The following is a 13,724-nucleotide window of genomic DNA, read 5'->3' as shown; positions in this document are numbered from 1 at the left end:
TGGGTAACACTTTCAAAAATCCGGTCAAAACAAGTAATTGTTTGCCTATTTTCCGTCACATAGACCGAAAAATATATTTAACGTCGTTTTTATCCATTATAACAATATTGTTTCAAAAGTGGAAGTCCATTTTTGAAAAAATATCGATATGATAGACCAAAATGACGTTAAATATCTTTTTCGGTTAACGTGTCAAGAAATAGGCGAATAATTAGTTGTTTCAACCTGATTTTCGAAAGAGTTACCCTATAAGGATAATTGCACCATCTATTTTTTGAAAAAAATATCGTTATTATGGGTAAAAACGATGTCAAATATCTTTTTCAGTTTACATACTGGTAAATAGGCAAATAAGTACTTGTTTTGTCCGGATTTTTGAAAGAGTTACCTCATAAGGATAATCGCAATATCATTTTTTGGAAAAATATCATGATGATAGGTAAATATGACGTTAAGGTACTAAAAAATAAGGGTACAATTGGTAACTAGGAAAGTCAAAAGTGATTAGGAGTGGTCAACAAAAGTCAAAAGTGTTTTGTAAAAGTTGGTAAAATTATTAGCACTTGAGTTAAGGATTTTGTTTTGCAAATATAAAGTATATTTAGCTTTTGGAAACAAATTAAATTTGATATTCTATTACTGATCTTTGTTTTTCCGGAAATAATACTTTCCATAATAATTATTATTAATAATAAAAGTTAACATTTAATTTACTAGTTTACTATTAGTAGCTATCCATACAACCAGCAGTGAATAAGTACTCTCCCACCATTAGGTGCACTACAACAATTGTCACAAGTATTAAAAAAATTATATTTTTGAATTTAATTAAGGATAGTATATAAATTGGTTTTCGCTAATTTGTGAAATAAACATATGACTAATATTATTTAAAAATAATAAATTTCATTTCAGTTCTAAGAAATAGTTCGTATCTAATTAAAACATATATTACTTTTTCATGAGAAATCTGATTCATTTCTAGTTGTCCGTTTCCCGACCCAACCAAAATCATTTCATTTCTCAAAAGATCACAAAAATTTTATCATAAATTCATAATTCTAAGTACAACCTTTCAAACATATGCATGATTAGCACATCTCTAAGCTTACATCAAGATCAACTTCATTCCAATTTTCGTTTTGTGCCTTATTAGCTTCAATTTCTTCCAAATAGTGTTGATATATATAAGAAAAAAATCCCCACATAGCCAATACCAAAGCAATGATCTTCACCCCATTCATCTTATCATGAAAGAACACAACCGCAAAAACCGGTGTTAATGGTAAAGCCAATGTAGTAATCACATTAGAGAAAAGTGAAGAAATCTCAAATATTAACCCTAATAATCCAAATGAGGAAACTTCCCAACTTATAGCCGTACAAGTTAATATCATCACATAGGGAACTCTCCCTAACTTGAAATCCCCCATTTCCATATTAATTGTCTTCCATTCCCCGCTAGCAAAGAGCCCTACTACACAAGCACAACTCGAGACAAACGAAGGATAAAGCTGCATACATACGACAGTATTAAAACTCTCGTCCTTTATCACTTTTTCGAATGAGTATTGTGTCAAGGACAACATTAAAGAATATGTCGCGGATGCACCAATAGTACATAAAAACCCTATAACATATTTTCCCATTGGGATATTATTGGCCATATTGTTTTCATCCTTGGAATTAATGGCTAAGAGACAGACCGAGATGGTAAGGATTACAATTGAGTTAATCACTAGAGCAGTGAATTTTTGTGCGTTTATAAAGAAGGATGTAATCGCGTTGAAGGCTAGTTGTGAGGCACACAACAAAGAGTAGGTAGAGACGGGGAGGTATAAGAGTCCATATGAGTACATTAAGTTATCTCCGGTTAAAATGAGGCCAAAAGTTAAGTATAGTAAGGAGAGTTTAAATTGTGAAGGGCTATGTAGGGTAGTTTTTGAGGGTGAGAAGATGAATTTTAAGGGTATGAAAAGAAGAAAACCAATTGATTGTACTAAGGTAGCCATCCATTTGCTATTACCACCTTTGTCAAAATAAAGTCTTCCTAAGAGAGTTGCACTAGTGCTACCAATGAGAATAAAAAGGGTATAGATAGTGATCAAAACCCATTTTTTATAGTGTTGCTTTGGTTTGTGGAAAATTGTTTTCTTGTTGATTTGATTATTGGTTTTAGGAGAAGTATGGTATTGTTTGTAGTCATCATTGTCTCCTTTGCCTACATGCCAAAAATTAAGAAAATTATATATCTCAGTATTTTTGGACTAGATGTAAACAATATTAACCTAATAATAACAAAAAATAACCTTATTTTGATTGACCATTTCAATAATAAAGATTAAGATATTTTAAAAAAATGTTAATTAGACAATTCTAATTATGTGGATGAAAGCTAAAGAAAATACTAAATTGAATATATTTTTTAATTCGATGAAATATAGCAACGTACAAAGGAATGGATTAAAAAGGAAGGCAGTACAACTATACACTCTACATCTGACTCTTTTCACTATATTATTTTCTACAATATGAAACATTTCGAAGATACAACTTAAAATAAGAAAAAGGGATTAATAATATACTTACTAATTAATTTTGATCAGTAAAAAAACATATAAAAACGTGATAAAAGAGAATAGCCTAATACAACCTTCAATTCAAATTGGCTTATCTTGCGATTTGGACAATTATTAAGGCACAAAAAAGGTGTCTACATCTACAAATTAGGAGGAAACCACGATAAAAAGGTTTTAATATGTACAAATTAAAGGAGGAACCACCACATAAAGGTGCCCGCATTTTTTTAAAAAAAGGAAAGGACCACAACAAAAAAGTGTTTACACGTGTCAAATATCATTACATAAAATAGATATTGAACAATTTAAAAAATAAATGAAAGATTTACTCTAAATCAGAGATAATTTACTTAATACTCCCTTCAATTTCTTATGTATTTATAATAAATAGAAGTAAATAAATACTAGTGGAAAAAACCTCATTTGCTGCGGTTTTTTGGCCATTATTTGCTGCAGTTTCGACCCCAAGCAATAGTGATAGCAGCAAATGGCCTATTTTAAATGCTGCGGTTAATAACCGCAGCAAAAAAGGGCCTATTTGATAGGGTGAGAATTTTTTGATTTTAATTTACTTTTTTTTGATTTTGTTTATTTTATTATTATTATTTTTGTCTTTTTCTAGTGATTTACAAATTACGGTTATTGATTAGGTATTATTTTACTTCTAAATCAATTATTGATTTATATTTGTATCAAAAGATTAAGACTTTTCAAAAAACTTCATTAGAAAATGTTAATTATGTGGATAAAAGCTAAAGAAAGTATTGGATCGAAGATATTTTCAATTGAAGAAATGTGGCAAAGTACAAAGGAGTGGATTAAAACAGGGCCATTCGTGAATCATCTAAATGGTTGATGATTAGGCTTAAAACATAAGGTTATAAATGGAATAAAGATTAACTATAAGAGTGACTTATATTGTATACACTTTATCCAATACATTATTATTTGTTAAACCAAGAAATATGCAAGACATTCACAAAATGAATATCATTAAAGGATGAATAAAAATAAATTGAGACAAGTACTTGTTCTAACTAGGGTCACCATATGCCATAAGTATGAATCATTAATAAAATTTACATGATACTCCCTCTAATTCAAATTACTTGTCCCATTTTCTTATTGGGTAAATTCATCTTAGTTGTCCCATTTTCTTTTTTGGCATGAGTTTTTTTTACCAAACTATCTTCATTCGCCATGCATTATTAACTTACTTATCTATACTAATTAACCCTCTCCAACATAATTAACACATTAACTTTCCCACCCTTTCCCATAAAACCCACCCCACCCCTCCCTTACTCAATGATATAATCTAACCCTAAAATCGATGTCCTGTGTTCATCTGCCTCTTCACCTTCATCTTCCTGTGTTCATTCTTCATCTTTGAAGATGAACATCGTCATCTTCATCCTTTGTTCTCTCTGTCTTCATCCATAGTTTTCCTCTCTCTCCTCGTCATCTCTTTCCTCAGTGATTTAACCTAACCCTAATAAACCCTAAAAGTAGATATGGGTTCACCTCTCTCTTTCCTCTGTGATCTTTCTTTGTTGATCTAGTTTTTGAAGAGTATGGATTCACCAAATTCATGTCTTTCATTGATTGCTTCCTCTGAAGAAAATGATTTAGTGGGTCCTTGTAATCCTTGGTTTGCAACTACCAATACATCCCTCCATCTCCTACCATTTCTAAGGAAACAAATCCTAATTGGGGAAGGGATTTGAATTTCGAGGATGAAGAAATAAAGGGTTTGTTTGACTTACAACTAGATTTACAAGATCTTTATATTGATGATCTTTTCCCCTCTTCAGACGAAGAGTCACTTGATGATGTTGATTTGAAGCTTGATGTTGATGATGTTCATGGTCCCTTCTCTTGTATGTGGATATACACAACCTTTCTGACTTATGATGATTTCAGTATTGTTTTGTTTGTTCTTTGTTTGATATGCATTTTTGTGGTCTGTGATGAATTTAAGACCCTATTTTTGTGTTTGCTCTATGATTTTTTAAGGGTATGCATTTGATTTGTAGCTGCAAAAACCCTAAAAGCGTGATTTGCCACCAATCATGGCTTTTGAGGGAATAAGCCACCAAACATGATATTTAGAAAGCTATTCTCTAACCAGATTCAGGAGGCAACATGTAGGATTAGGGTTCTCTGTGATGAGAACATTTGTTCTCTGAGAGAGACAACAAGTTGATAATGTTTGAGGCCATACAAAATCTGTTCTTCTTTTTGATTTCATTAAAATGTTTAGTCTTGAACAACTTCATGACATGTCATACATGATGTTTACATTCTAAATATTTTTTTGACCTATTGTTTCCCAAAGTGAGTATTCACAGTTAACCCAAAAGTATACTCATGTATTCTCATATGTGCTTCTTTGCCCTGGTAATTTCCCAAAAATTATGTTCTGTGTTCATTTGTTGCTGCTGATCTCTGTTCTGTGTTCACATGATTTCTGTTTCTTCTGCTACCTCATTTGTTGTTGGACTTTGATCTTGTTCTTGTAATGTATTTGGTGGTGCTGGTTCATCATCTATTATTGTTGTTGTTGTTCTCTTTCTTGATTCATCATTGGTACGTGATGTTCCTTCTCCTGCTTGGTGGAAAATCTGTTGATCATTTATGCCTAAGTAAAACAAGATGATGTCAAACATGCTTTTTTCTACTTTTGTGTCCACATAGCGCAGGGAATCGTAAATGATCTCCCTCTTTACACTCAAATACTTAAGGAGTCTTCCCTCTCTTGCTAGTTTTGTCTTGTTCATGTGAGGAATGTGATAGTCTATGCCCCCAACTGTTTTTATAACTTCAACTTTACATGCTTGTAAAGTGATCCAAACAAATTTCGTTCTAGTTGGTTGTAAAGATTCAAATGCATGATTAATTGCCTTCACCATTTGTGTATAATTTGTATGCTGATTTTTGGTGTTGAAGTGCTTGTATTAATCTGAAAAATCCTAAGTCCAAGGAATTCATGTCTAGAGAATTAAGGGGCTGTTGAACCAAATGAAAGTCAAATCCCTCTAATGTTGCTACCTTTCTAAATCCTAAATCATCATCCAAAATATGTGGTGTGGCATTGTCTTGTTGGATAAAAATTGTCTTGCTTGCTCCTTGTGGCCATTTGTTCTTATTGTTGACAATATGTTTTGCACAATCATATCCCTCATGTGATTATTAGTAATTGATTGTATCGGTTTAGTTTTCGTGTCCCTTCTCTTCTTGTTCTTTGAGTTCCTCTGAGCTGGAATTTTGCAACTTTTTAGCTACTGTGTACTTGGCGTCACATGTTTCTATTTTGGTTATGTGTTTGATTTTTAATTTGGCTGTGAGTTTCTGTTTTGGATATCAGTTTTGAGTTTCTATTTTGTGAAATTAACTCTCCATTTGGGAAACATTTTCGGATTTACATGACTTTACTTAAAAATCAACTTGTTGTTGTCTTTGTAGCCAATTAATCTAATTTAAACACTAAATGCATACTGTCTTTGTTTTTAAAATCTGAAGTCAATGAAAGATTTAATATCCGCATGCGCATGTGGCGAGAGGGTTGTTTGTTATCGGTTGCCGTACAAAAGACGTTGATGAAATCAAAGAAGAAATGAAGGTTTTTTTTATTTTAAGTTTTCAATTTGTAATTTTAATTATGTAATTTTAGTTTAAGTACTTTAGAACTTTGTTAATCATAAAATTATGGATTGTAATTATGTAAATTAAATGAATTCTAATGTGCAATTGAATTTTCCCTCCAAATTTGAATTCTGTCTACTTTAATTATGAAAAAGGAGGGAATCATTAGTAATTAATCCATACTCTTAAAATACCTCAACTACCAACTTTTAGGTGGTCCCCGCACTACTCTTAATTTGCGTGCTCAACCTAAATGGAACAAGTAAATTGAATTGGAATGAGTACTTTGTTTATCCTAATATTATAAATTAAGTTTTATACGACACGTCTACACTTATAATGATGATTATAATATAAAGGGATTAATCACTATTATTTTTTTAATTACTTATTAAATATTGAAATTGATTTCCTATAAAAAGGCTCATATTTATCATTTTGCCTAGGGCCAATAAAATATCAGAAATGATACTGGATTAAAAAGAAGACGGTAGGACTATTACATAACACTCATTTTACTATATGAATTTCTGCAATAAGGTCGGAAGAGAATAGCAAAATAAGAAAATGGATTAATAATATTTAATTTTATTCATTAAAAAAATCATATAAAAATGTGATAAAAGAGGATATACCCTAATATTATTTAATAGCCAAAAAATTCAATCTCGTTAAATAATTTTGCTCCATTTTCTTATGTATTTATAATATATATTTAAGTTTGGACAAAGTTAATCTTCTCTATCCTCATTTTAATTTTTTAATAATGCTCATGGTCGCCACATATCTTCTACAAACTTTATTTTGACATTTTTATATTGCTTATGATCAGAATATGTTTCTCACTAACTTAATATAAATATTTATTTTAATTGTTATATCCCATATTTTTTTCACTGAGTTTCTTTTTAATATTTTCTAATGTTTACTGTTTGTACTTTCCACCGTCAAATATATTATTCAGTAACATAATATATCCACCATGATTTTATTTTCATAATTTCCGTGAATATTTCTTGTGAGAACTTATTCAAGAAATAGAGGGGAGTAGTTTCTAATCATGCATGAAAATAAATGTTGTAAGTAATTTGAAATGGAGAAAATACTTGCTACATTGACTTTTTACGCAATTAAATGTCTTATGTTGATCATTTATATATTAAATTATGCACAACTAAAAGTTACTACATAAAAAGTTAATATCATAAAAATATGCAATTAGACATTACAAAACAAGATTTCATTTAAATATATTTTTTCTTATGAATGATGTTAAAAATCGTAATGTAGTAAGCATTTCAGTACGAAGAAAGTATGATAATTTGAATTAAATGTAATAATTTCCTTTATTTATGAAAACAAAATAGTAGTGTGGGCTGCATAAATTTGACTTTCTGTTCCAGACTCCCCTCAGTTGTACAGGTGACCTTAAAATATCTTAGTTACGGTAGAAGTAGGAATAATGGCTACGCATACCCTTTGGTTACTAAATTATTAATTGATATTATTGAGCACTCTTATAATTCTACTTATTACTAATTATATTTTTTTGGAGATTAATTAATACTAATCATCTTATTTGTATACTATTAAATTCTGAGTATATTTAAATCAAAAAAAAATTTATTTGAAAAAAAAGGATCAAATTACACTTATTTATAATTACTGCCAATATATTATAATTATAGGAATTCTTTCAAGGTTCATCATTATTGAAGTGTTGGTTCAAAAATTGATTGAAGTGTTGAAAATGAATTAATTATTAAGTGAAAACTAATAGAATATATAACAAATAATTTGAGCCCTACTACAAATAAAAGTTTAATTTTTTGGTTACAGCCTTAATATATACCACCTCCTATTTCTATTGTTCTATTTGATCTTGGCATATTTGCTAATACACTATTTTAATCTTAAATATCTCTAATTGAGTTTGAGTTAAAATTATGAAAAGCTGATATTAACAAAATTTACAATAAAATAAATCAAACAACATCCCACTTGATAATGTTTTAACTTTTAAATTTAAAACAAAATATCTAATAAAGTGATTGATGTATAATGTTGAAAAATCAAATGGGACATTTAGAAAATAGAAGAGAGTAATACATGTTGTATACTCTATTAACTAAACGGTTAAGCTTTTGATTGTAGTCCCGATATTCTGCATACTTGCTCTATCATAAACTTCATGGACAAATAATAATAATAATAATAATAATGATTTCTCTAACATGAAAATTAAAGGAAATTTCATATCCTTAATAATAACGATATTGTATTTTTGTTTTTATTTTTCCATTTGGGTTTAGATGATAGTTTATACTAGATGGTTTGTCTTGCCCTCTTTGATTTATATTGAGGTACTTTAATGATAAAATTGTTCTTTTATTGAAATAAAACAATAAAATTGCTAATTATGTAACTAACTTTTAAAAAACAACAAAATAAATTAAATGATTAATTAAAATGTAAATTAAGTAGCTAATTACCTTTGATTTGCTTTGCCAACTCTTGAGAATCAGCATCCATAAGAACCAAATTAAAGAGAGAAAAAAAAAAAAAAAAAAAAACTTAGAGAAGAAAATATGATATATTGGTACTTGGTAAAGATAAAGGGATTGAATTAATATGAACAAACTAAGATATTTGAGTGAAATTCTATAATAGCTGCACATGCACTATCTTATTGACTTCTTGTCAATTTATGGTTGTGGTGGACCCGTTAAAGTTTAGATCAATTTATATTCATTAATTATTGTTTGAGTAGAAAACAATAATATTAAAATATATCAGTTGAGGAAAAACTTTGTTTATCCACTCAGTAATGTTTTCAGCAAACTACTCGCCTAATGTAGTATTGAAGATGTATACATTTATTATTCATAACTACAAATTAAAAACATTCCCTCTCATTTTGAAACAACGAGAAATATAGTTTTATAAAAGTGGATAGTGGTATTAAATAAAGACATAGAATAAATTATATGAATGAAAATAATAGAGGGTTAAAATGTATGAATGAGATTAAAAGAAAGTGGTTGACCATTGTCATAAATATACATGCAAAATAAATGAAACGAACTAAAATAACAATTTATGAACAAAAGAAATACTTGACTAATTATCAATTATCATAAATTATCACTTCACACAGATAAACTATTTGATAGGTAAACATAACAAACCTCTCGATATAGGTCTTGTGGCCTTCCACATAGAAGTGTTCATTCAGATTATAGGATTGATTTCGGGTTAGGAGTTTTGGGTCGGTTTAAAATCGTGTTTTGTAAATAAATTATTTTTTTACATAATTGCAAATTATTTTTAAAATCCGATCAAATTAAACCGAATTCGATTACAAAATCAAGTACATATTATATTATTATCAAATCTATTTTAAACCCCTCTCCTCGAGTGGTTTTAAAGTGGTCCACGTTTCACTTGTTACACATTAATGAACCGAGATTGAAAATTTATTTGTGTTGGTCATATTTATTGTTATTGTGTAGTTTATAATTAATAGATAGATATTCTAGCTTTGTAGAATAATATGTTTTGTGTTCTCGAAAGTTTGTCCCACTTTCTTTTTTTTTTTTTTTTTTTTTTTTTAATTTTATAAGTTTAGCAATTTCTTAAAAACGAAAGGAGTAATATGAATATACATAGGAGACTAGGAGTATTACATGAAGAGACGTGAGGAGATCTTGCTATTTATGTCTAATGTTCATCCACTTTAATAGTATCTTAAAATATGCAACATTTTATATAAATTAGAAAAAAATATTGCTGACAAATTCTATAAATATTTGTAGGTTTACTACGTAATGCTTTTATAAAAGGTGTTTACCAATATGTATTTGTTTTCAACACATTAATATTTGTATTAAATACTAAACCTATAAGTCGTCTGAGCTTTAACTTAATTTCACATTGGTGATATGAGATTTTCATAATTACAAAGAGGTTGCATGTAATTTTAAACTTTGATGAAAATATGTTTTTTAGCGAAAAAAGAAAACTCAAAATTTATGTTTGATTAATATACTTAAATTCTTTAACAAAAATTAAAGCTACAAGGAGTATTTTTTTTTTAATACTCAGACCACCTATTTGAAATTAAGCTAAATAACATTATTACAAAATACTTAATAATCAATATTTTTGTTTTTCTTTTCGTTTATAATGGGTTTCTAACTAAAATTTTTGTGAACTTTTTATCTTGTAAAATTAAAAATAATTACATGTTATTTTTTATTTTATGTTTTATTGATATACTAATTATATATTTGACATATAATACTTTATTTTAATTTTATTTATTTATTATAAAAACCTAACAAATTTAATTATTTGATTATTTAATAAAAAATGTTAATTTTAAAGAGAATTTATAAAGAAAAAAATCCCTCAAATTATGTATTAACAACACATAAAAATGTGTATTATTGTCATAAATTGTTTTAAGCAAACTTGTAGAAATATTTTCAAAGCGGATAATATTTCTCACCTTTATTTTTTGCAAATAATTCATTGTTCCTCAAATTGAGAGCTTTTAAGGAATGAGCGACTAGAATCGAAGAAAAGTAAAAAAAAAGTGTCATCTGCTTTTCTTTGATTTTTGTCGCTCATTACTTATAAAAGCTCTCAATATTAGGAACAATAAAATTTTTATAGAAAACAAAGGTGAGATGAATTATTGGCTTTGCAATAGATATTTCTAAAAGTTTACTTAAAAAATGTATGAAAAATTACATATTTTTATGTGTTGTTAAGACATAATTGGCTTTTTTTGCAAGAGTTATTTGTGAATCCTTTTTTTTTATTATTTTTAAAAATAATCAAAAAATTAAATTTGTTAGATTTTTTTATAATAAATAAATAAAATTAAAACATACTATTATATGTCAAATATATGATTAGTATATCAATAGAAAAATAACATGTAATTGATTTTTAAAAAAAAATAAAAAATTTGAGTAGGGAACCCATATTTAACAAAAAGAAAAACCATAAATATTAATTATTAAGTATGTTTTTTGCTTAGATATTTTCACCAAAATTTAAAGTTATAAGCCACCTCTTTGTAATTATGAAAACCTCATGCCATCTATATAAAATTAAGTTAAAGCTCATGTCATCTATGTGAAATTTATTCAAAATTAAACCCCAAAAAGGTCTAATTAATAAAAGTTTAACTTTTGTTAATTGTTTTAAAAATTTATCATGGTACTTTATGGTTGGGATAAGAGTTGCAGCCATTTTTCCCTCCTCATACTCTAATTATGTACTATTTAAATCGCGTTATTAGCTTCGTTTAATCAAGTATTTTGAAGAAATGAAACCTTAAAATTATTATACTTCTATGTATGTGGTAGAAGTATTTTTATGTAAACAATTTCTTTTGAAAGATCTTGTACTTGATGTTGTAGTCAAGCGAGGACATAATTTAGGCATTTAAGCCATTCATATAGATTTTTGATCTTCTATGTAAATTATTTTAACCATGTCCTAGATTATTTTGGACAAAGTTATGTCAAAATGTTTGGTATTTCAAGATATTTTGCTATTAAATATTATTATGAACATTGAGTGCTATATTGTATTTTATTATTTTCAGCGCATAAAAGAGTCTAAAATATATAACCACTTAAGTTATTTATTGGGCGGGTAAATACATTTTAGACGCTCTTAAGTGTTCACAAAACAATCTTACTTAGACGTGATAAAGTGTCTAAAATAAAACGTCGAAGATTTGTAACTATTGCTTATTAGACGCTTTCTTAACTGTAAAAAAATATTTTTTTAGACGCTTTTTTGCGTCGAAAAGGGCATTGCCTTTTCGTCTATAAGCTCCGTGTTTTTTTTGTAGTGGCTAAAATAGGCTTGGGTGCAACTAAAAAAGGAGAAAGTACATTTTTATTTGGGAAATTCCACATGGTAGCATTGAACTTTCATACAACGCCAGTGGTAGCATTTTTGTAAGATTTTTCCACATGGTAGCATCCAATTTATGCCTTATCTAACTACCGTAGCATTTTCCGTTAAATTCTTGTAAATTTTCGTTTAATTTACCATTTTGATGTTTCTACCCTTATTAAGTGTTGGTTGTTTTATTTATAATTTGCCTTAAATCATTCTTATGCTCTCAAATGTTTAATTTACCATTTTGACGTTTAATTCACTGTAATTCATCAATGCTCTCAAATGTTTAAGACAAATTATAAAGACAACAACCAACACTTAATAAGGGTAGAAACGCCAAAATGGTGAATTAAACGGAAATTGACAAAAATTTAACGGAAAATGCTACGGCAATTAGATAAGGCATAAACTGGATGCTATCATGTGGAAAAATCTTACAAAAGTGCTATCACTAGCGTTTCATGAAAGTTCATGCTACCATGTGGAATTTCTTATTATTTTTATGTGAGTTTTTTCAAAATAATACATAACAATTTTGTTAAAAATAGAAAATTATAGTGCTGAAAAGTTATATAAATATTTGTAGGTTTATTACATAATACTTCTATTAACAGTGTTTACCAATGTGTTTCTCTTTTTCATAACGTTAATATCGTTTTTTTTTGATACACTAAACCTAAAAATTAAACCCCAAGGAGGTTTGATTGACAACATTTTAACTTTTGTTAACTATTCAAAAGTTTTACCTTGTAGAACAATGTTTTTCTAAGCTCCCTTTATCTGCCTATTACAGTGTCGTTTCAGAGGGTATTTGTTTCGGTCATGAAACGAGGAAGTGCAGAAGACACTTAAAATACCTGGAGATAGGTGTAATCGGGTACAACCATCAATATGCTGAAAATGTTTATGAACCTTCCGCTGATGAGACCTCAATTCCTGCAATACAACGTTAGCCTTGTCCGGGGGTTATTTCCCGGAAAACCCCTCCGACGCTCTAGTTAGATCGAGAGACAGAAAGTAATGAATATATGATAATGAATGAATACAAGATTAACGGATTGTAGGATGAGTTCAGATTAATTGAAGGAATATTTGGTTCAGTATAGATTGTACGTAGGAGGGCAGTGTCATTTTTGTGGAGTAATGGTAGGAATATATAAACTTTCTTTCTAATTAAATGATTGAAGGAAGTATTTTTGGTAAAATAAATAGAATGTAGAAGAGTAGAATCCTCTGCCATTTTATGTAGTTTCATGACATATTTATAGCAATTTCTTATAAGGACACTAAATGTGGTTACTTGATCATGGGATGATCATGAACATAATGTTTGTAGATGTGGGAATAATGGGGAGTTATTTTAGGAAGTGACTAAGAGTAGTGATAGTAGTGGACAAAGGGGTAGTTAGGGTTTGACTAAATGAATTACGGGTTTATTTATTTGACCCCATAACAGTATTTTTAAGATGTAATCGTTTAGGGTCCAATTTATAAAGGGACCAAATTGAGTTAATCCTTATAATAGTATTTACATAAGTAGTTTCTATCATAAATTAAATTTAAAGCATTAAAATT

The 13,724-nt window shown here is 28.5% G+C and overlaps 1 protein-coding gene across 1 annotated transcript; it reads right to left on the bottom strand.

Annotated features, from left to right (window-relative positions):
* Positions 1-929: 929 nt before the first annotated feature.
* Positions 930-8,870, bottom strand: LOC130802100 (probable purine permease 11). Its single transcript, XM_057666003.1, has 2 exons — positions 8,717-8,870; positions 930-2,221 (listed from the first exon to the last, which is right to left on the bottom strand). The coding sequence occupies exons 1-2, from the start codon at positions 8,754-8,756 to the stop codon at positions 1,092-1,094; spliced, it is 1,170 nt and encodes a 389-aa protein (XP_057521986.1). The 5' UTR covers positions 8,757-8,870; the 3' UTR covers positions 930-1,091.
* Positions 8,871-13,724: the final 4,854 nt, after the last annotated feature.

Source organism: Amaranthus tricolor, chromosome 16, assembly GCF_026212465.1.
Source record: "Amaranthus tricolor cultivar Red isolate AtriRed21 chromosome 16, ASM2621246v1, whole genome shotgun sequence".
Taxonomy (NCBI): domain Eukaryota; kingdom Viridiplantae; phylum Streptophyta; class Magnoliopsida; order Caryophyllales; family Amaranthaceae; genus Amaranthus; species Amaranthus tricolor.
The sequence above is the reverse complement of the archived record's forward strand: the minus strand, read 5'-3'. Positions and strand labels throughout refer to the sequence as shown.

Excerpts from the sequence above, each read along its gene's own strand:
- LOC130802100 (XM_057666003.1), bottom strand. The coding sequence starts at position 8,756 with ATGGATGCTGATTCTCAAGAGTTGGCAAAGCAAATCAAAG. Across the intron at positions 2,222-8,716 it reads GTTGGCAAAGCAAATCAAAG|GCAAAGGAGACAATGATGAC; the intron begins GTAATTAGCTAC and ends TTTGGCATGTAG.